A 21,086-nucleotide genomic window follows, 5' to 3' on the forward strand; every position below is an offset into this window, starting at 1 on the left:
GTGAGGCAAGCATTCTTTGTTTACATAATTGTGTTAATTATAGAATCATAGAATTGTAGAGTTGGAAGGGCAATCTAGTCCAACCCCTGCAATGCAGGAATCTCAACATGACTTCTCCCATCCAATTTGAACCCATACTGGACCCTGCTTAGCTTTGCAAATGTGCTGGCAGCTTTATTGCTGCACACGTTCTAATCTTTTCCACAGGAAAACATGTAAAATGATTCAGTTAGGTAGCCGTGTTGGTCTGACGCAGTCGAAATAAATTTAAAAATTTAAAAATTGTCCAGTAGCACCTTAGAGACGAACTAAGTTTGTTCTGGGTATAAGCTTTCGTGTGCATGCATATCGTGTGTTTCTGAAGAAGTGTGCACGCAAACGAAAGCTTATACCCAGAACAACTTAGCTGGTCTCTAAGGTGCAACTGGACAATATTTATTTATTTGTTTGTTTGTTTGTTTGTTTGTTTAGACATGTAAAATGGTGTAAAGCAATGTCTTCATCATGTCAAGATATATATATTTTTTTAAAAAAACTTTTGCATAATCTTGGCCCCCTTAGGAGTGATATTGATTAGACCAATATCCAATATATTAAGATAGTCAAGTCAAGTTTACTCCCCCATTGACTTCTGTGGAACTAATGGAAGGGACTGCTGCTTGGAATTATTGAAGAACAGGCAGCAGCTAGTCAGCCATTTCTCCAGTTCCAGTTTTTCTGCCATGGTGCTGCTAATGCTGGATTAGGGATATTTCTATAATAAAGCTAAGGGGCAAGTGTTTCCCACCATGGGAGTGAAGTGGTGCAGTGGATTTTGTACCTAAGACAGAATAATTAATTCTCTATTTCTCAGTGCAGGGAGGGGACGCAGGTGGCGCTGTGGGTTAAAGCCTCAGCGCCTAGGACTTGCCGATCGAAAGGTCGGCAGTTCGAATCCCTGCGGCGGGGTGCGCTCCCGCTGCTCGGTCCCAGCGCCTGCCAACCTAGCAGTTCGAAAGCACCTCCGGGTGCAAGTAGATAAATAGGGACCGCTTACCAGCGGGAAGGTAAACGGTGTTTCCGTGTGCGGCTCTGGCTCGCCAGAGCAGCGATGTCACGCTGGCCACGTGACCCGGAAGTGTCTCCGGACAGCGCTGGCCCCTGGCCTCTTAAGTGAGATGGGCGCACAACCCCAGAGTCTGGCAAGACTGGCCCGTACGGGCAGGGGTACCTTTACCTTTACCTTTTACAGTGCAGGGAAACCTCCAGAAAAGTCAAATGCCGTTGCAGATTTAGCCTGAGACTTCTCCCAAGAATCAGACATTACAAAACCAAGGCTTTGGGATAAACAGCCTGGAGGCACAAGCTATTTCACTTTGGAGAAACATGAAGACATCACTTTCCAGGTTTCCATGGTTATGTGCACTTGCAGGCTCATCAGCGACCCAGTTAAACTAAAGTACTCACATTTAAGCTTATTTAGTTGCATGAGAGAGTCAGGGAGGCTAAGGTTCGCTTAAACCAAAGTACTTTGACTCCACTTAGCTGTGGAATGCCTTCGGAGCAATAAATGCAAATTAAATCCATCCTCACAATGGAGGTCTGAGGATTTTCAAGAATGCATACATAGAAAAAGAGTGAGTCATAACAACAGGGCAACTCAGCCCTATGGTCCCATTACAAGCTGTAGTCCTATATACACTTCCTTGAGAGTTGGCTTTATTGGTCGCAGTGGAACTTACTCCTTTGTAAACATGCACAAGATAAACCTGGTGGTAGTTACTTTGGCTCTACTTGTGATGGTTCAGCTGTACCCTGTTCTACTCAGCTCTAACAACAGTGAAATGACAATAAGGAAACCTCCACTAGTGACAAGTTATTCTCTTTGCAACAGCACAGCTACCCCAACCAATCTCATTGCCACGTGTGGACGACTCCCTTAGGACTTACGCATGGAAGAAACCAGTTGCTATGCAGCAATGTCATGACAGCACAGTAGGCAAATATTAACTCGTTCCTTCTGGTCTCATCTGCTCTGTGGCTAGTGATATTTGCGGAGACAGAAGATAGCAGTTTTCTCTCTTGGAGAACCATAAACGCTGATAACATACAGCAGTGGTTAGGAATGCTGCAGCATAAGTAACTGGGAGACTCGAGTTGTTTGCTTGCTTATGCAGCGTGATCAGTGTGCACGGCACCTTACAGAGTACAGCTTCCTGCTCAAAGGAGTGAGTTCAGACCCTGCTTCAGGTATATGGAAGATGGTGTTATTTTACTTCTTTCATGTCTATCAGGTTTCTATGTCAGTACCTCTCTAGCTACATCTAGTCAGTACCCAATGTTGCATCACATTCCACATGACCCAGAAAGGGAACCTAAGTGTGGAGAGAGAGAGAGAGAACTTTTTCATTCTCAGTGGCCCCAAGGGCACGGAGCAACCTTAATCTTCACCCAACTTCTTCTCCTACATGCACCCATTTACTCTCATCCTTTTAGGTAAGTGAATGATTGCCATTCATTTCTGAGTAAACAAGTTAAGAGCTCCAGGGGTGTACCTAGGGGGTTGGCTAGATTGGCCTCTGCCAAAGGTGCAGGCCCATGGAGGCCCAAAAATTGCCCCTCTCCACTCTGACTAGGAACCTGATTTCCCGTCCATGTGCTCAGGCAAATGGACCGATGGAAGAGGAGAAGGGGAGGCAGAGCAAAACAGACCCAACCGCAATGGCTGTGGAGGAAGTCACTGGCAGAGTATGAAAGGCGCCGAAAAGCAAACTTTTTGAGTTTCTGGTCCATGGTCTCTCCTGGCTTCGGAGTCACTGCTACATCCCCTTGCCAAGGATGCAAGGGAGCCTAGGTAGGCCTCTGAAGATCTGTACTTGGGGACACTGCTATAATGATGGGAAAGCTGCCCTCTCACTCCTGATACTTCAGAAATATGTAGAGCAAAAAGAACCACACTTTCCCAAAGGCCCTTGCCACTTTCCAGCTCTCCTTAGATATATACCAACCATCATGATGAACGACACTTTGCTTAAAATAAAATAAAAAAAATCAAATTTAGGTGTGAGTGTGTGTGTTTCACTAACACTGTAATGTTTGAGAAGGTATCTATGAACATTTGTATAATATTTATTACAGTGATCAGCTCTGCAAACATTTTGAGTTTCTTGCTGCTGTGCATCTTTCGTTTTGCTCCAAGAAATGCTCTTTTTACACACTTCAGTTTCACCTTTTGTTAAATTTTGAGTGCAGGAGGAGCCCGGCAGTCACGTTTTATATTTAAGTAAAAACACAGAGCAGCCAAATATTATGTGTCTCATGTATAGTTACAGCTTCCGCATGCCCTCTTCATGCCAGTCTGAATTCTCATGTATCTTGGCTGGGCTTCAAGATGACAAGTGATATATCATGGCAGCAACTTCTCCTTCTCTGCCAGGGGAAACAAACACCAGCGCTTTCTTTGCTTCTAGTAATCTGCCATAGTGGAAATATAAGACAGTTGAATAGTATGAGGCTAATACGATATATGTTTATTGAGGTGATGTTGAAAACGTGCATGCTTGGACTGCATGATTCTGCTGTCCTACTTAAAAAGTTATTTTGATGATTCTTTCCCTTATCCCTAGAAAAAATATTGTGGTGCACTGCATAGGGAGTCTTGTCTGGATGTGATGCATGATTGATGCAAAAACATGGTGTTTTTGAATCTGATGCTTATATCTTATAAACTAGTTTGATGGCCTTTTTGACAGAAAAGTGGCTAAAAACATGAAGATGACCAAGTACAAGGTTTCCTTTATGTCATTTTCATAAAATAATCCAAAACAGCAATTTCCCATGTTGCAAGTTAGTTTTGTTACAACCCTTTAATTTGTAGCATACATAAAGAAGCAGATTATGACCAATATGAATTTACGTTGTCTAAGGTGCCTAGAACTGTTAATAAAGGTAAAGGTAAAGGTAAAGGTACCCCTGCCCGTACGGGCCAGTCTTGCCAGACTCTGGGGTTGTGCGCCCATCTCACTCAAGAGGCCAGGGGCCAGCGCTGTCCGAAGACACTTCGGGCCAGCGTGACATCGCTGCTCTGGCAAGCCAGAGCTGCACACGGAAACGCCGTTTACCTTCCCGCTAGAAAGCGGTCCCTATTTATCTACTTGCACCCGAGGGTGCTTTCGAACTGCTAGGTTGGCAGGCGCTGGGACCGAGCAACGGGAGCGCACCCTGCCGCGGGGATTTGAACCGCCAACCTTTCGATCGGCAAGCCCTAGGCGCTGGGGCTTTTACCCACAGCGCCACCCGCGTCCCCTAGAACTGTTAATATTCAGTGTTAAAATCCATGGATACTACACAAAATGCATTAGCTCTCATAGTTTTATTTATAATTGCATATAATAATTCAAACATTTCAGTGTTTGTTCGGCTTCTTCAACAGACACAGACACTCTCCAAATATCTGCTTTCCTATTTTTACACAGAACAGAAGTACAGTGGTACCTCAGTTTACGAACTTAATTCATTCCAGAAGTCCATTCTTAAACGGAAACCGTTCTTAAACCAAGGCACACTTTCCCTAGAGGCCTCCCACCGCCAGTGCCCTTCCGCCATTCGGCTTCCGTTCATAGACCGAGGTAAAGTTCGCTAACCAGAACACTACTTCTGGTTTTACAGAGTTCGTATACAGATTAGTTCATAAACAGGGCTGTTCTTAAACTGAGGTACCACTGTAGCTGTTTCTTTTCTTTTATTTTCCTTTACAAATTGATATAATAACTAGCATTGAATTAGTTGCACTTTTTTAATGAGCTGCGGTTACCTACGCTTGTAAGAATTCTCATTCAATTGTTGCTTTTGCTCTTAAAGCAAATATAAAAGTTCAGGAGCTAACAATTAATGGTTGCAAGGTGGGAGGTGTAAAAGGCAGGGAAGAAAAAAAAATAAGAAACATTACCATCTCCCAACAGAGCAGAATAGCTTTAAAGCTTAGATGCTAAACCTTTCAAGTGACAGACTTGCCGGTTCTAACCTGAGCAGTAACTAACCCCTGTGCACACAGTATGTAGCCGTTTCTGTCGAGACCTTAATATTTTTCCACTGCAGGACTCTTTTAAGGATCTATCTCCTTCACAGCTGTGCCCTTGTTAGCACTTGAGGAAGGGCCCCCTCTCAGCTCCAGAGTCTGCAGAAATTCTCAGGTTCAGCCCCTAACATCTTCAGCTATAGCTGGGAAAAACACCTGCCTGAAACTCTGAGAGTGCCCTTGCCAGTAAGTGGAGACAGTTCTGAGTTTGATGAACCAGTTGTATGACTGTATAGGTGGATTCTAGTAAATCCCCTCCCCACACCAGTGACAGTTCAATGCCCCTCGCGAGATGGATCCCTTAGAACTGTGTTTTCCAAACTTAGGCCTCCAGCTGTTTTTGGACTACAGTTCCCATCATCCCTGACCACTGGCCCTGCCAGCTAGGGGTGATAGGATTTGTAGTCCAAAAACAGCTGGAGACCCAAGTATAAGAAACTCTGCCCTAGAAGCATAAAGGATCCCGGAAATAAATAGAAATCGGGGGCAGAGGGCACATGCTATCATTCCTCCAGTGGCAGCTGTTAGGCTATAGAGTGAGCAAAAATTAAGTGTCCTGTCACCAGACAGAGTTAGTGCCTGCGCTCTGTAGTCATGTTGCCAGGATTCCATAACAGCATATTGGGAGCTTGCATGTGCAGTCTCCTGGCTCCCTATTTTGCAGTGGAGAAGGCATTTGTCCCCTTCTTGTGGTGAATCCCACCATCACCTGCATAATCTCCAGTTGTGCAGAAAGTTCCGTCTTTTTCTGAGCGCCCCCTTTTTGTTGCCTTGTAGGGAGGGGGGACACTGGCTGGAGGGGGACCCCCACTTGGCTATTAGATGAAATAATTTGAAATTCCCTACGTACCTTTCTGTGTCTACGTACTGACAGAGATAAGCAACATTTTGAATGGCTATAGGAATAGTTATTGATCCTAAATTCACCTAATCTGACTCCTGGAGACGCAATTGTCTCTCATCCTCAGCTAGCCTGTAAGCTTCACAATTATAACAATCAGAAGCCTAGCATGACGAGACAGGACAGCAGCACCTTATGGGTAAATGAGACATCATTCTTTGAACATTAAATCAAAACACGCCTCTTAGTTTCCTACACAGTGAGCTGCATCTGCTTTTAAGCGGTGAGTGTGCTATCTTTGGTTGCAGATGAATCCGATGAGAACAATGCTGTAGGAATGCTGTAGCATTCATAGCGAGGGCAATGTGTGATTTTCTACATTGGCTGTACGGATTTTAGATGCTTAGAAGAGCAGGGGCTGCTGGTCTATTTCTGTGAAGTGTCAGAACAACACCGTTTCAAGTGCAATCTGAAAAGCAGCGATAATTGCTTCATCAAGGTCAGAACTCTGCAGCATTTTTACAGAACCCCCATCATGTCTGCAAGCCAAGTGTTGTTATCTCATATCTGAGTATCTCAATGCATGGCATATCCTTGTGCCGGTCGCGTTGAATAGTAAACCGAGAGACGTTCATTCAGAGCTAGGCTAGGCACAGCTTTCAGTCAGCTTACCATCTGCCTATGTTCTTCCCTCTCCCCTCGAGCAAATGTTCAACAGTATAATGCAGGGTTATGCTGGTGAAAGGCTGGATTTTTAGGGTATCTGTTAGCATAGTGGCTGTGAGCCAAAAATTCTCTGGTTTAAAGCCATGAACTCATTGTATGGCAATAGTCAGGCTACTGTTCTCCAGTCAGTAAGATGATGCAGGGATACCTTTCCAAGCTGTATTGTGAAGCATTCAGAACACTCTCGATATATTCTTTAAAAATTATTATGGTCTTATTAACAATCTGGGGAAATACTCTCATTTTCAGATCTTAATCATAATTAACCCGATATTTGATTAGCTTGATCACATATCTTTGGCAATTTACAAAGCAGAATGCCTGATTTATGATTTTAAAAATTAATGGGGAGAAGATTTGCCTATTCAAGCTATTCGAATATTGCATTAAGGCAAATCTTCTTTCCATTAATTTTTAAAATCATAAATCAGGCATTCTGCTTTGTAAATTGCCAAAGATATGTGATCTTTGCAAAATCAGCAATTCACACCCCCCCCAACCAATGTGCGACATTATCCTGACAGATGAGAACAAGAGTGATATTTCAGTATCATATGGATGTGTGAGATGAAAATGGCATAATAATAACTGGCTCACTTTAGTGAGGCATAGATAGTCGCCCTGCTAGCACTTTGAAGCTTATAGTCTTTGTTAATTCTTTATTAGTGCATATATGGTATTCCAGACAAACCAACTGTAAGAGATCCTGTCCGGCACAGGAAAAGGGAGACCATTTTGGTGAGGCATGGTGCTCAGCTCCCACACTCATTGCAGCCATGGCTGATGGGAGAATGCTAGGCATTGCTGGGCAGAGGGCAGGTTCAGGCTCTCAGACCATATCTCAGTGGCTGAGAGGAGATAGAGAAGGATGGGAAGCCAACACCATCCTTTCATCCCTTGGAATATTGTCTGATGGTTGTTCAAAACCACCAGCTGTGCCTGAGGGCTAGACCAGAAATGATGAAACAAATGGCCAGCCAGATGATGCTGGACTCCCAACACCCATTAGCTCCAGCCTATACGGCCAATGGTTGGAGTTGGGTCCTCAATCTGTTTCCAGACATTAAGTCCACCTGGAAGAGATGTTCTCGCAGCCCGGTGCTGGACTCTGGGCTTCCATTGCCCGCGCATGCAGCATGCATGTAGCAGAGCCACAGGACTGCTGGATACCAGGTTGAGAATCATGCAGGAGCCATTCCCTGCTTCTGCACATGTGTGGTCTGCTGATTATATGATGGCCCATCTGTTGAGAATTCCATTCCTCCCATGCTGCAGATATGTGGGATTGTTACATGTCACATGCCTGTTTACATTCCAGCACTGATTATTGGAGCCTTGTGAGAGGAGATACGCTGTTTCCGCTCTGTATAGCTTTTGCAGTTCTTTCTCCGAGGAAGAAAGACAGAGAGATAAGCCATGTTTTTCTTTGTCCTGTTACGTTTGCGCGCATAGGGACGCAGGTGGCGCTGTGGGTTAAAGCCTCAGTGCCTAGGACTTGCCGATCGAAAGGTCGGCGGTTCGAATCCCTGCGGCGGGGTGCGCTCCCGCTGCTCGGTCCCAGCGCCTGCCAACCTAGCAGTTCGAAAGCACCTCCGGGTGCAAGTAGATAAATAGGGACCGCTTACCAGCGGGAAGGTAAACGGCGTTTCCGTGTGCGGCTCTGGCTCGCCAGAGCAGCGATGTCACGCTGGCCACGTGACCCGGAAGTGTCTCCGGACAGCGCTGGCCCCTCGCCTCTTGAGTGAGATGGGCGCACAACCCCAGAGTCTGTCAAGACTGGCCCGTACGGGCAGGGGTACCTTTACCTTTACCTACCCTGTATCTTTCCACATCACACCATCCTCTTCCGAATGCATGACAAGATCATACTTTTACAGTGGTACCTCAGGTTAAGTACTTAATTCATTACGGAGGTCTGTACTTAACCTGAAACTGTTCTTAACCTGAAGCACCACTTTAGCTAATGGGGCCTCCTGCTGCTGCCTCGCCGCCGGAGCACGATTTCTGTTCTCATCCTGAAGCAAAGTTCTTAACCTGAAGCACTATTTCATAAGATAAAAGCAAATGGGCTTTTCATGTTAACAGGCAAGGTGAAAAAAATACCTGCAGTTTTATGCCAGTCTTATCTGGAGGACAGCTGGGATATTTCTTAACCTAATGTAAGTTAAGCAACTAAGCAAAATTGTTTGAGCCCCTTCAGGCTTGTTTCCTTTTTTAAATAATGTTTTTTTAGTACCTTGCCAGATAAACAATTGTGATTCAAGGGACAGAGTATGAGCCCTGAACGCTCACCCTAGCTCATGCATTGAGCAAGTTGTTATAAACTTCTCGGACTTGTTTCTCAGAATGTAAAATGGCAATACTTGTAACCTACCATATACAGGTTTTCCTGTGAGGATGCAAATGTGGACTTTGAATTCTGACAGCTGTAGCACCAGTGAGATTAAATGTTAACAAATTTAGTGTACCATAAGATTTTGTAGACTTGCCCGTTAAAGTTTATGTCACAAAAGCCTTAAGGTATCACAGGGTTTCTCCCCCCCCCCTTGTTTTTTCCTGTTTGGGCTACAGCAAATCAATGTAGCTCTTCCCTTTGAATGGGATAATGGGATAGTTTTCTTTTCTTTCCTTTTTTTTAAAAAAAGAAACATTATTATTCAGAAAACTGAATACTTCACTGAGTTTGTTGTGAGTACTTCACCCCCATTTTATTTTTTAAAAGTTTTCTATTATGTTAAAAGTTTCATGACCTTAAACTGAGAAACGAAGTCGTACTTAAATCATCATTCAAGCTTGATGAAGCTAGGAGTCTTGAATATGCCTTTTTTTATTTATTCAATTTGTATACCATTCTGTATCCAAAGGTCCCAGGGCAGTGTACAATACTAAAAACATATTTTACATAGCATAATAATAATAAACAATTTAACAATCACAGAAATAATAATAAGAACAACAACAGGTCCACCACATTTAAAAGATCATAGGTTGTTTAATGGCTGAAGACCTGGATAAAGAGGAATGTTTTCACCTGGCACCTAAAGGCATGAAATGATGGTGCCTGGCAAACTACGGTACTTTGAAGAGAACATTCCACAAACGGAAAGCCCTCACAAAAAAGGCCTATTCTCCTGTTGTCGCCCTCCGAGGGTGAGCAACCTGACCATCGAATTTTGCTTGAGCTGAAGTTTCTTAACCGTCTTCAGAGGCACCCCCATGTATAACACACCCCCATGAAGTAATCTAACCTAGAGCTTACCAGATCGTAGGGCACAGAAGTGAGGCTATGCTTGTCTAGATAGCAGCATAGCTGGGCCACCAGCAGAAGCTAACAGAAGGCACTCTATGTCATCAATGCCACCTTTGCCTCCAGTGACAGCAATGGGTCCAGGAGACCCTCAAGCTGCGTACCTGCTCCTTTAGAGGGAGTGCAATCCCCTCAAGAGCAGGCAGTCTTCCATCCACCCAGTCTAGGGAACCACCCACTAACAGTGTCTCAGTCTTAACTGGATTGGCTCTCACACAGTCCAGTACCAAGGCCAGACACCGGTCCAACACATCCACTTCCATACCTGTAGGAGAAATAGAGCTGTGTGTCATCAGCATATTGCTGACAACACACTCCTAAACTCCTGATGACCCCACTCAGCAACTTCATATAGATATTAAACAGCGTGGGGGGGATATAATTGAACCCTGAGTGTCCCCACATTGAAGGCCCTATGGTGCTGAATAACATTCTCCAAGCATCACCCGTTGAAGATGCTTCATCCAAGTAGGAACAGCACCCCTGCAAAGCAGTGCCCCTCACCCCCCACCCACTTGGATAGGCTCCCCAGGAGGATACTGTGGTCAGTGGTATGTGAAGTAAAGACAGCATAATGGATCTTCCACCAGTTTTTGGGTTCTGCGTTTGCTGACAGGGCTGAAGCAAGAAAAGTAATGCTTCATCATTGATGTGCCAATGGAATAGGGTTTCGGTACATTGAGCTTTAAGTTATTATTAGAAACTCATAATGCTTAGGTTTATTTATGGTTTCTTGGATGTACCTTTTAATGGGCTTAAGTAATAGCATATAAAGCAGTGGATACACTTCACTGCTCTTCCTACTTCGCTGCAGTACTTTTTCCTTTCCTTGCAGGGATATCAGTGTCATTGTCCAAAGGAAATCTAATACAGAGTGGTAGTTTGATTGGGGGGGGGGGAGTGCTGTCTTGGGGTGTTGTTGTTGTTTTTGGTAGACACAATAGCTGTTCGTATATAGTATATTTTATATTGATTATTGGCAATAAGCAGTATAAGAAAGCCTTTTTGTTCTGCTGTCCTCTAAACTATGTAGTACCCTCATGAGAAGAATCAAGTTCTGTTGAATAATGGGTTTAATAACGCATACCTTCTTTTGTTATTCAGTATTACTTTTGTTGAGCAAGGCAGAGGTTGCCTTCTCTGTTCTTGAGGATGTAGTGTAAATTACTTAAATCTGCATTTTGGAATACTTTGGGTCCCCCCCCCAAATCGTTCTTCGTTCATGTTTTGTTATATTCTTATGATAAACTGTTCAGAACATGAAGTCTTAAGCAAAAAAATTTCAACAGGCTTATACAATCTATTTTTCCTAATGTCTTCTTTGGCCATTAGCGATTGTCCCCTATGACATCATTGAGAGTTTGACAAGGTCTGAACCCTGCCCTTACCTCTGTTCTGACCAGTTCACACCAGAAGGCAGGATGGTGGGTACATCACCTTGGAGAACTCCAATTGAACAACTCATTCATACAAAGATGGGCTGAGTTTTCAGGATGAGGCCCTCCCTCCAGCCTGCCGCTTCTCCACTCCTCTTTCTTAGAAATGTGAAATCTTAAAGGACCAAGCCCCTGGCTTTAAGGGGTGTCCTTTTTCTTTCTATGGCTTCCCATCTGGTGCAATCTCTGCAAGACTGTTGGGAGCCAGAGTCAGAAGTAGGTCAGCAATAAAAAAACACCAGTGTCAGTGAAGTTAACTATTCAAATAAACCAAAACAGCACAGGCCTGGGGATCACAACAACTCTTCCCAGTAGGTCTTGCCCCAATGAGACAGTTGCGAGGACTGAAGTTCTCTGCCTCTCCTGGTTCCTTCCCCAGCAGCCTAGGGCTCCTTCACCTTGTATCTCATTCTGGGAAATCAGCGGGGAGAGGAGCTGGTCGCAGCAGAAATGGGAGAGCCTGGCTTCCTTATCAGCCTGATTTATTGCTGCCTCTTCGCCCCCTTCCACTCCAGCCTCTACTTCTGCCTCTGATTCTGGGCTGCTCTCTGCCCCAGCCTCTACCTGGTCACTAAACCTATCCTCTGAATCTTGAGTTTGAGGCTGGGGCCATTACAACTTCCTTTTTAAAAGAACACCATTTAAAATAAATTGAATATAAAGTCTTAACAACTCTTTCCTTAACAAGTCCTACTAATTCCATACATCCAAAATAATAATGCGTAGAATCATGGATACTTCCGTACATATATATTTTAGAAGATTTCAGATAAAGGCCTTCTACCTTTTGTCCTCATTTTAGGGTTCGCCATCCATACATTATGGTTTTCATAATCTTTTGTGATCTGCCATGGCAGGAGTTTGCACCCCTCCCCCAAGAAAGGCAGCATATAAATCTTTTGAATAAATAAATGTGTTACACTCCCCAAGTAAGCAGGGCTTCATAGTCAATCCCTCTTTCTAGAAGCGGTGCTGCAACTATTTGTCGCATAGCTTCAAAACTTGGAAGAACTTCACAAGTGGCCCCTCAGCTTTGTAGTTTGCAGAGAAAACCCAAATATGCGTAAGCCCTGGCAGTCTCCTGAAATAGCTCCTTGGATTACAGTGCACATGATTAGGGAAATATGCTCAATCTGTATTCAGAGAGCTGGGATGTGTCAGCGTGCATGCCTTTTCTTTTCTTTTTAGAGTAATACGAGGACAAAATATAAAACTCACCATTTAGAGTAACAGATTTGAATTGTGTGGGTTTGCCTTTATTGCTCCAGGGGTAAGGGACTTACTGAAGGCAATTAAAGGCAGGATTTTGACAGCTCACTCCTATGTGTCATCTAAGTATCGCTCAGGAGAAGATAGGCAAAGATTTTTTTGGGGGGGGGCGGGTTAAGATTTTGACAGCTATTAGAGAATGAAGGATCAACTGATGCCAAGAGACGGGGCTAGCCAGTTCAGTGTATGACTCATGTCTATGCAGAACTATAGACTGAACTAAAATGACACATTCTTTTTTCCACAGTGTGCTGGAGAAGAAAATTGGGTGGACAATCGGACTATTTATGTTGGACATCGTGAACCCCCAGCAGGCACTGAAGCGTACATTCCACAGAGGTATCCAGATAACAGAATAGTCTCCTCAAAGGTAGAGTGTGCGTTTGCATAATTTGCCTAATGCTTTTGACTCTGCTCTGTCAGCTTCCTTTTTCTTTTTTCCACCAACCATTTTATTTTTTGCTTCCTGAGCTACCTTTGTTTACCAGCAGCAGCTGATTGGAAAGGAACTATAATAAAAAGTAGATGTTGCTTCCCACCATTAAAATTTGCTTGCAGTCAAATTGTCACTCGTCTGTGCTCTTACAAGACGGTGCTGATCTGTTCTTACGATACACAGTCATAACAGGCATTTTCCAGAAATATCTAGCAGGGCAGTTTCCAGAGGACCAGAAGAACAATTTGCCGCTGGGCTGCTTTACCTGCGGCAAGTTGTAATTATCGCTGCGTGAACAGCTGAATGACAAACGACACCTTCCAGTCTCTTCCCTTCCTGTCATAAGCACAGCATTCTTAACCCAGTGTCAGGACCCTGTGGGGTCAGGCCTGCAAGCAGTCAGTGGGAAGTGCTGGGTGGCTTCAAATCAGTTAATTAAATCAAACAAGTCAGGATTGGGTACATCGTCAGGTCAGGCAGAAGTCCAGAGCAGCAAATAGAAATCCAAAGGATGAGAGGCGGGTGGGTGTGGTCAAAGGGTCAAGCAAAAGTTGGGAATCCAGGGAAAGGAAAAAGAAGGAAGGAAAAGCACAGGAATGTGCATGTCTAATCTATGATGAGTGACCTCTGGCAGGGTCCTAGATCCCTCCCACCTCCTGTCCAAAGGTTGGAGCGTGCTAACAAGGCTTTGGGAAGGAGGTGAGAGGAATCTAGGACCTCATGTCTCCTTCTCACCTAGACCTCCTTCCCATCTAGACCTCATGCCTCCTTCCCAAATCCCAGTGCCTCACTTACCTTGCTTTGGGAAGGGAACAGCACCGCAAAGGCTGATCACCAGATGTTGTTGAGGGCCCATAAAAAAAGGCCTTGAGGACACGCATTGGACTACCCTGTGCGAACACTGCCAGTTGAACCCATAAGAATAATAGCCTTCCATGTTACGTTTTATAGTTAATTTATCATTCTATCTGAATTTCCTATTAGCTATATTTAAAAGGACACTTTGCTTTACGGGCCGTTCTCTGTATGTGTCAGAAGAGCTGTCTGATTGTGTTACTGACTTAATATTTAGCGGAAATGTCTCCTGCAGATCGTATTGGAGCTCACTTGCTCAGAGGCATGTCAGTAATGGCTAGCCAGCTGCAGATGGAATATTAATAATAGCTTTCTGGAATTTTGTTGCTAGCATTTGTGTGATGTTGACAGATGTCACCCCCATTGTGAATCTTATCACTTAACCTGGTAGTTTCAAGTAGAGACATCTACTGCTGATGGAAGGTGAATGCAGAGGCAAGCATGAGTAGGAGGTATAGCAGGAATTGAGGATCGTGGGAAGGAAATATATTATCACCCAGGACCAATATGAGAAGAGAAGCCATTGTCCTATTCCTCTAAAATTAGACCTGACCAGAGGAGGACTAGCATGAAGTTCAGCAGATGGTTCCCCTGGATCCAGGCCTGGGTCTGCTGGAAAGCTCCCAATCTCATAGGTAACCATTTCTAGAAAGTGTCACAGGTGAATTCCCCTTGAATTTCCAGCTGATTTTCTGAGCCTTCTCCTACAAGATGGCAGCTACACCTATGATCCATTCAACCATGTAAAAATTATGAAATTATTAAATTCCCTACTCCAAACAGATGTTCCTCCCCCAGCCAGGACATCTGTTATTTCCTTCTGGGTCCCATGCTCATTTGTGGTGTTAATTCTTGGTACATCATTTGCTGCTGGAGTAGACCATCCAAGTATGGCATTCGTTCTTCTACACCTTCCGAAGTTGCTCCATGAATTCCTTCTATCACTCTGCCCCTGTTCCTCAAATAACTGTCAAATTCAAAAAGGTGAAGTTCGTCCCTTCTGAAAAGCTGGGATTTGATATGTCAGTCTGCTTAATAATGCCAACCGCTTGCCTCAAGTTATGCAATTTACTTAAATTCATAATAATATTACTTTGCAGATAGGTTTTGTGTTTACTTAGAGCAGTTAAGTTTATATATGCCACTGATCCAGGCAAAGTTAACTCTGCCAAAGTTCTTTGTAAATCAAGATTTAAGCTTGATTAACTTTCTCAGAACTGGGATCTATATATAATTGATTCCCCCGCCCTTTTAAAGCCATTAGTTCCTAATGTATACCATTTGATAAATTTGAAAGCACAGCATGTCATCAACAGTCCATTTCTGTCTCTCTTTTTCTCTTAGTACACTTTTTGGAACTTTGTCCCAAAGAATTTATTTGAGCAGTTCCGAAGAATAGCTAACTTTTATTTTCTCATCATTTTTCTTGTACAGGTAAGATATACACATTTCTTTCTTTAGTTCTTTCATTTAAAACAGGATATACATATTTGATATGGATGTCCAAAATTAAATATTTTGAGTCTTCAGCTATGATTTATTTTTATAGGGGTAGAAAGGGAATTTGTCATGAAGTGTTTTTGTCTTTACAATTACTTACATGTTTTATGTTGTGAACCACCCTGAGACTTGCAGGTATAGGGCAGTATACTACTACTGCTAGTAGTAGTAATATCACCCTGCCTTTCAGGAATGTACATCCCATTAAACTTAGGCCATATCCTCAATGTGCATTTAAAGCGCTATTATACCACTTTAACAGTCATGGCTTCCTGCCAAAAACCCTGGGAACTGTAGTTAAGAGGGCTGAGAGTTATTAGACTCTCACAGACTATTCCCCTCACTACAGTTTCCTGGGTGGTTTAACAACCAGGGAACTCTGGGAATGGAGCTCATAACAACTCTTAACTACAGTTCTCAGGATTCTTTGGGGGAAGCCATGACTATTAAAGAGGTATAATAGCACTTAAAATATATGGTGTGGATGTGGGCTTAGCTATACATAGGTGAAATTAGAAAATGATAGGGGGAGGGAACCATGTTACCTAATCAGTGCAACGTACAATGGACTATGCAACAAGTAAGATGCTTTTCCAGGAAGCTAAATGGTATTTCACTGCAAGTGGAAAATTGAATACTTAACATTCCCCTTTCCGGGTACTGTATATGGTTCTGCTTAAGCTGTGTTGGTATTCTTTGTGTTGCTGTGGCTCAAGGTCACTTTATACTCTGCTGTGTGTACAGCAAACATATGTTTGCAAACAATTGAATCGTGCAGGCTTATTGGAGGTCTGTGATTAATTTCATATCCCTGTCAAGTGTACACTCAGTGGTAAGCCAGATTTGCCTCTGCATAATAAGTGCAGTAGCCGCTAGTACCGTGCTTTCTGATAAGTTAATTAAGTTGAATTAGTCAGCGTGGCCAAACTCTTCTAAGATGTTATGGAAGTGATGTATAAATCACTGGTTATCATCTTAATGTTCAGATGGTTCAGTTTTAATGATTGCAGAGTACTTTATCAAAGTTTTAATGATTGCAGAGTACTTTATCAAAGGCTGCTAATAAAAACGTTTTAAGACAACTTTTTAAAAAACAACAGTGCTGTTCTTTAGAAAATGTATGCTAATTCTTTTCTCCTCCTAGTTAATTATTGACACACCAACTAGCCCAGTGACAAGTGGGCTTCCACTTTTTTTTGTCATCACTGTAACAGCTATTAAACAGGTAAGAGCATTGTCTGTTAAAAGTGAAGGTAGTATAAATTCTGCATGGTTGTTTTTTTTAAAAAAAATTTAAAATTCATTTCCTGAGATATTGTTTTTCTGGATACCAGAAGTGTGAGTGCAACCCCAACCATGCAACCATCAGCAGTGTGATAATTTTGAACCTAATACACCATGGGTAGGCAAACTAAGGCCTGGGGGCCGGATCCGGCCCAGTCGCCTCCTAAATCCAGCCCGTGGATGGTCCAGGAATCAGCGTGTTTTTACATGAGTAGAATGTGTGCTTTTATTTAAAATGCATCTCTGGGTTATTTGTAGGGCATAGGAATTTGTTCATTTCTCCCCTTCAAAATATAGTCCAGCCCCCCACAAAGTCTGAAGGACAGTGGACCAGCCCCCTGCTGAAAAGGTTTGCTGACCCCTGTGATACACCATTATGGTCAGGAGTTTATGCGAATTGAGTTGGAGTCATGTCATTTTTTTAAAAAGACGTCAGCAAGCAATCATCATAATTTTCAAACTCCTGCTCTGTTCCCCACCTCCGCCTCTACCCCACCTTACACTTTTGAAATTATAGTTTCTCCAGCAATGTTTTACAAGTCTAATACAAATGATAAACGGTTACCTTTCTGGGGAATTATAAATATTTAATTGGCTATTCCATTTAGGGCTATGAAGATTGGCTTCGTCACAAAGCCGACAATGCAATGAACCAGTGTCCTGTTCATTTCATTCGACATGGCAAACTGGTTAGAAAGCAGAGCCGCAAACTCAGAGTGAGTCCCATGTATTATTCAATATATTTCTTGGATGGAGATTACTTGGTGTGTCAGAAAGAGAGAAAGTTGGATACAACTCTCCATGATATATACTCCATGAGTATAACTTTCTTCATTTCATAAATATTGCTTCTGCCTGCCTTTAAAAGAAAAATTAGTCCCATGTATCAGGTGGGCTACGCTAGAACACAGCAGAGCCTTTTATGAACTGGGGTGAAGACTTTGCTTCAAAAAGAGGATCAGGATGCAAATAGAGAAGTAGTTATTTTGGGATCCTCATCTGTCACTAAAAATATGCAACAGTGGTGGCAGGAGCTAGATGACCCATAAGAAGGAAGCATCACTTGTGGCCTTTTAGTGGTTGATGTTAAGTACTGAGCACACAGGTTTATACCTTTAAAATTGGTTACTAAAAATCCAGCAGTGGCAGTGGCATGAGTGATAACCACCTTGGAAATGGCATCTCATGTAGAGTGCCACAACTGCTGTTGGTAAAGTTTTAGTCAGAGGTTAGTCCTTCTTTAAATGGGGGAGGGACACTGAACAAATCTTAAGCTATCAAGCTTAATTGTATTAAGAAGTATAGGGTGTTCCATAGGTTTAAAAAATTACATCATGGAAGCCACTTCCACATAGGAATTTCTGCCTTTCATTTCTGTAATTCAGAAATTGTCAGGAAACCCAAAGCAGAAAACGACAGCAACCCTAAAATAGCTCATTGAGAACTGAGCATGCTTAGTGAGCATGGAATGTTAACTAACTGTTGGAGTGGGGAAAATGAAAAACAAGGGCTGAGCAGGGACTAAAATTCAGTTTTCTATATGAGTGCATAGCTTGATGGCTGCCTGAAACACTTGTTTTATTTTAGTTCATGAAAGCACAGCATTCCCCTGTTGTTTCTCCTTAATATCTAGTATTTTGAGGTATACTGCTTCCAAACATGCGTGCTCTAGTTAGTTGCCACGGCTAGGAAAAGAACTGATCACATCTTTGTAAATTATGTCATTTAAAATTCTTTGAAAGGTTATTTTGTTTGCCAAGTAGGTCAATGAGAAGGCTGTGCCAGATGATTCTGTCTCATTCCTCTGGAGAGAGAGAGAGGGAGAGAGAGAGAGAGAGGGAGAAGGAGTTAGTTTTGCATATTATTTTACTCCAACAAGAACATGAAAAATGACTGTATTTTTGGTAGAAATGTGCTCACATTTTTCATCCTGTTCTACTTTAAGCAGAGCCTAAACACACACACACACCCCCGCATAGAAGTGCCTTGTTCTGAAATAATGTAATAGGATAATTTTGGACATTTGGTTGTTGTTGGGTTTTTTTAAAAAAAGCAACCTTTTCTTTGCTTTTTGCAGTCCTAAAAATGATAGTTTGCTGAAAGATTACCTATGTTCATATAATCCACAGAAGGGTATACTAATTATGTTACAGCATGGATAACTTCTTACGCATTTGTAATTAATAGCTGTTGTTAACTCCCTTTTAACCTCTGCAGGTAGACTTGATAGCCATAGCCATAGTAGGAACTGGCAGTGAATGTTTACTTGGAAGCAAGTCTTACCGCATCAAAGAGCACTTATTCTCATACAAGATGTATGGGATTGCTGCCTCAGTCCCTGAGGCACAGGCAACTGCAAGAAAGGCAGGGACAACCGTGGATTTTCGTTTTTTAAGACACTTGGGATTGACAACTTAAAATTCTTGCTTAAACATTGACTGATTACACTCTTCTCTTCCAGGTTGGAGATATTGTAATGGTAAAAGAAGACGAAACATTCCCTTGTGACTTAATATTTTTGTCCAGTAGTCGGGCAGATGGAACATGTTTTGTTACGACAGCAAGTTTGGACGGTGAATCCAGTCATAAGGTGAACAGCATTTGATGAAATGTCAATATAAGGCTTAAAGATAGACACTGAAGGCTTCTGCACTAAATGATGTACATATGACTATTAGAGTGAATAGCTTAAACTTGTTATCCTTATACTGTTGTACCTTGGATCTCAAATGCCTGAACAAATCGGCTCCCGAACGATCGAAATCCGGAAGTGAGTGATCCGGTTTTTGAATGATTTTCGGAAGCAGAACATCCGACACGGCTTCCAATTGGCTGCAGGACATTCCTGCAGCCAATCAGAAGCCATGCTTTAGCTTCCGAACGTTTTGGAAGTCTAACAGACTTCCGGAACGGATTCTATTTGACTTCCAAGGTATGACTAGTGAATTTTATTTTGTAGGGTTGTAGATTTTGTCTTTGTAAAAGAATATAAAACATTCCCCTGTGGCTTTACAGTTTTATCAAGGGCAAATAATATATTCTGTTAATAAACAAAACAATCACATTTGAAAAATTTGATTGCTCCTGTTTGTAAATATGGGCTGCTGCAACAGTTTAAAACTTGGTAATTGTAGTTTTCTATTAATATTTGACTCAATTTGCAACGTGCTATGGAAACCTTGTAATAATTTAGAATTGCAGAATTTTACAATAGTTGACCATTGCACTCATGACAGAAGTTGGTTTGTATCCCCCCCTTCATTTTCAAAATTCTCACTTCAATTTCATAAACACCTTGACTTGATACTGAACTACACTTTATTGTCCATTCTAGACGTATTATGCTGTCCAAGATACAAAAGCCTTTCAAAGCGAACAGGATATCGACACATTGCATGCTACCATTGAATGTGAACAACCTCAGCCTGATCTTTATAAGTAAGAACATGTGGTAATTATTTTCCTGAATTGTGAATTGTCCCATAATTATGTATACTGTGTTATTTATATGATGTTAGCTGCTCTGAGCCCGGCTCTGGCCAGGGAGGGCGGGGTACAAAGAAAATTTGTTGTTGTTGTTATCTAAGCAGCATATGTAGTACAGATGAGTTGGTTCCTGTCTCTTTCCTTCTTTCTCTTCCTTTTGAGAACTGTGTGCCTGTGTCTCCTGACTCCCAGCTTAGTGCTGGCAGGCATAAAGAAAACACCTTAATTCTCACAGGTGAATGTGTGTCTATAACTGATAATTAGGTGAGAATGCTTTGAGTGACATTGTAATTGAGATAGATTGAGCAAAGGTGTGTAGAGCCAGGAACATCAACAACTACTTGCAGGTACCAGTTTTACCAGATGCCAACTAGAAAAAGAAACAGGAAGTGCCTCAAAGAAAAAGTGACTGCTTGCAGGCTGGAGCTGCTGTTGTTGTATGGTTGCTGCTGTCTCTCTGATACTCCATTTGATCAGCAGCGGGGTGGTGTTTGGAATCAGCAGAATGGTTGTTGTTGTTGTTTAAATAGTAATACAGTCTTACCTCGGGTTGAAGTAGCTTCGGGATAAGTATTTTCAGGTTGCGCACTGCGGCGATCCGGAAGTAACGGAGCACATTACTTCCAGGTTTTGTCACTCACGCATGCGCAGACGGTCAAAATGACGTCACACGCATGCACAGAAGCGGTGAATTGCGACCCGCGCAGACGCAGGTTGCGTTTGGTTCTGGATGCGAACGGGGCTCTGGAATGGATCCCGTTCGCATCCAGAGGTACCACTGTAATATTTTCGAGCAAAAAGGGGGATGCAGTGGTATCTCGGGTTACAAACATTTCGGGTTACAGTCTCTCCTAACCCGGAAGTAATACCTTGGGTTAAGAACTTTACCT

At 42.7% G+C, this 21,086-nt stretch overlaps 1 protein-coding gene across 5 annotated transcripts in view; it reads left to right on the forward strand.

Moving 5' to 3' along the window:
• The window catches only part of ATP11A (ATPase phospholipid transporting 11A), a 104,457-nt gene that overhangs the window by 38,687 nt on the left and 44,684 nt on the right, over positions 1-21,086 (forward strand). For all 5 annotated transcript variants that reach the window (XM_083735230.1, XM_083735228.1, XM_083735226.1 and 2 more), the window contains exons 2-7: positions 12,883-13,005; positions 15,271-15,360; positions 16,571-16,651; positions 17,319-17,426; positions 19,172-19,300; positions 20,045-20,148. In XM_083735230.1, the coding sequence (XP_083591356.1) occupies positions 12,883-13,005; positions 15,271-15,360; positions 16,571-16,651; positions 17,319-17,426; positions 19,172-19,300; positions 20,045-20,148 (635 nt within the window). The remainder of the gene's footprint in view (positions 1-12,882; positions 13,006-15,270; positions 15,361-16,570; positions 16,652-17,318; positions 17,427-19,171; positions 19,301-20,044; positions 20,149-21,086) is intronic.

This window comes from Podarcis gaigeae, assembly GCF_964106915.1.
Source record: "Podarcis gaigeae genome assembly, chromosome: 4".
In the NCBI taxonomy this organism is placed as follows: Eukaryota; Metazoa; Chordata; class Lepidosauria; order Squamata; family Lacertidae; genus Podarcis; species Podarcis gaigeae.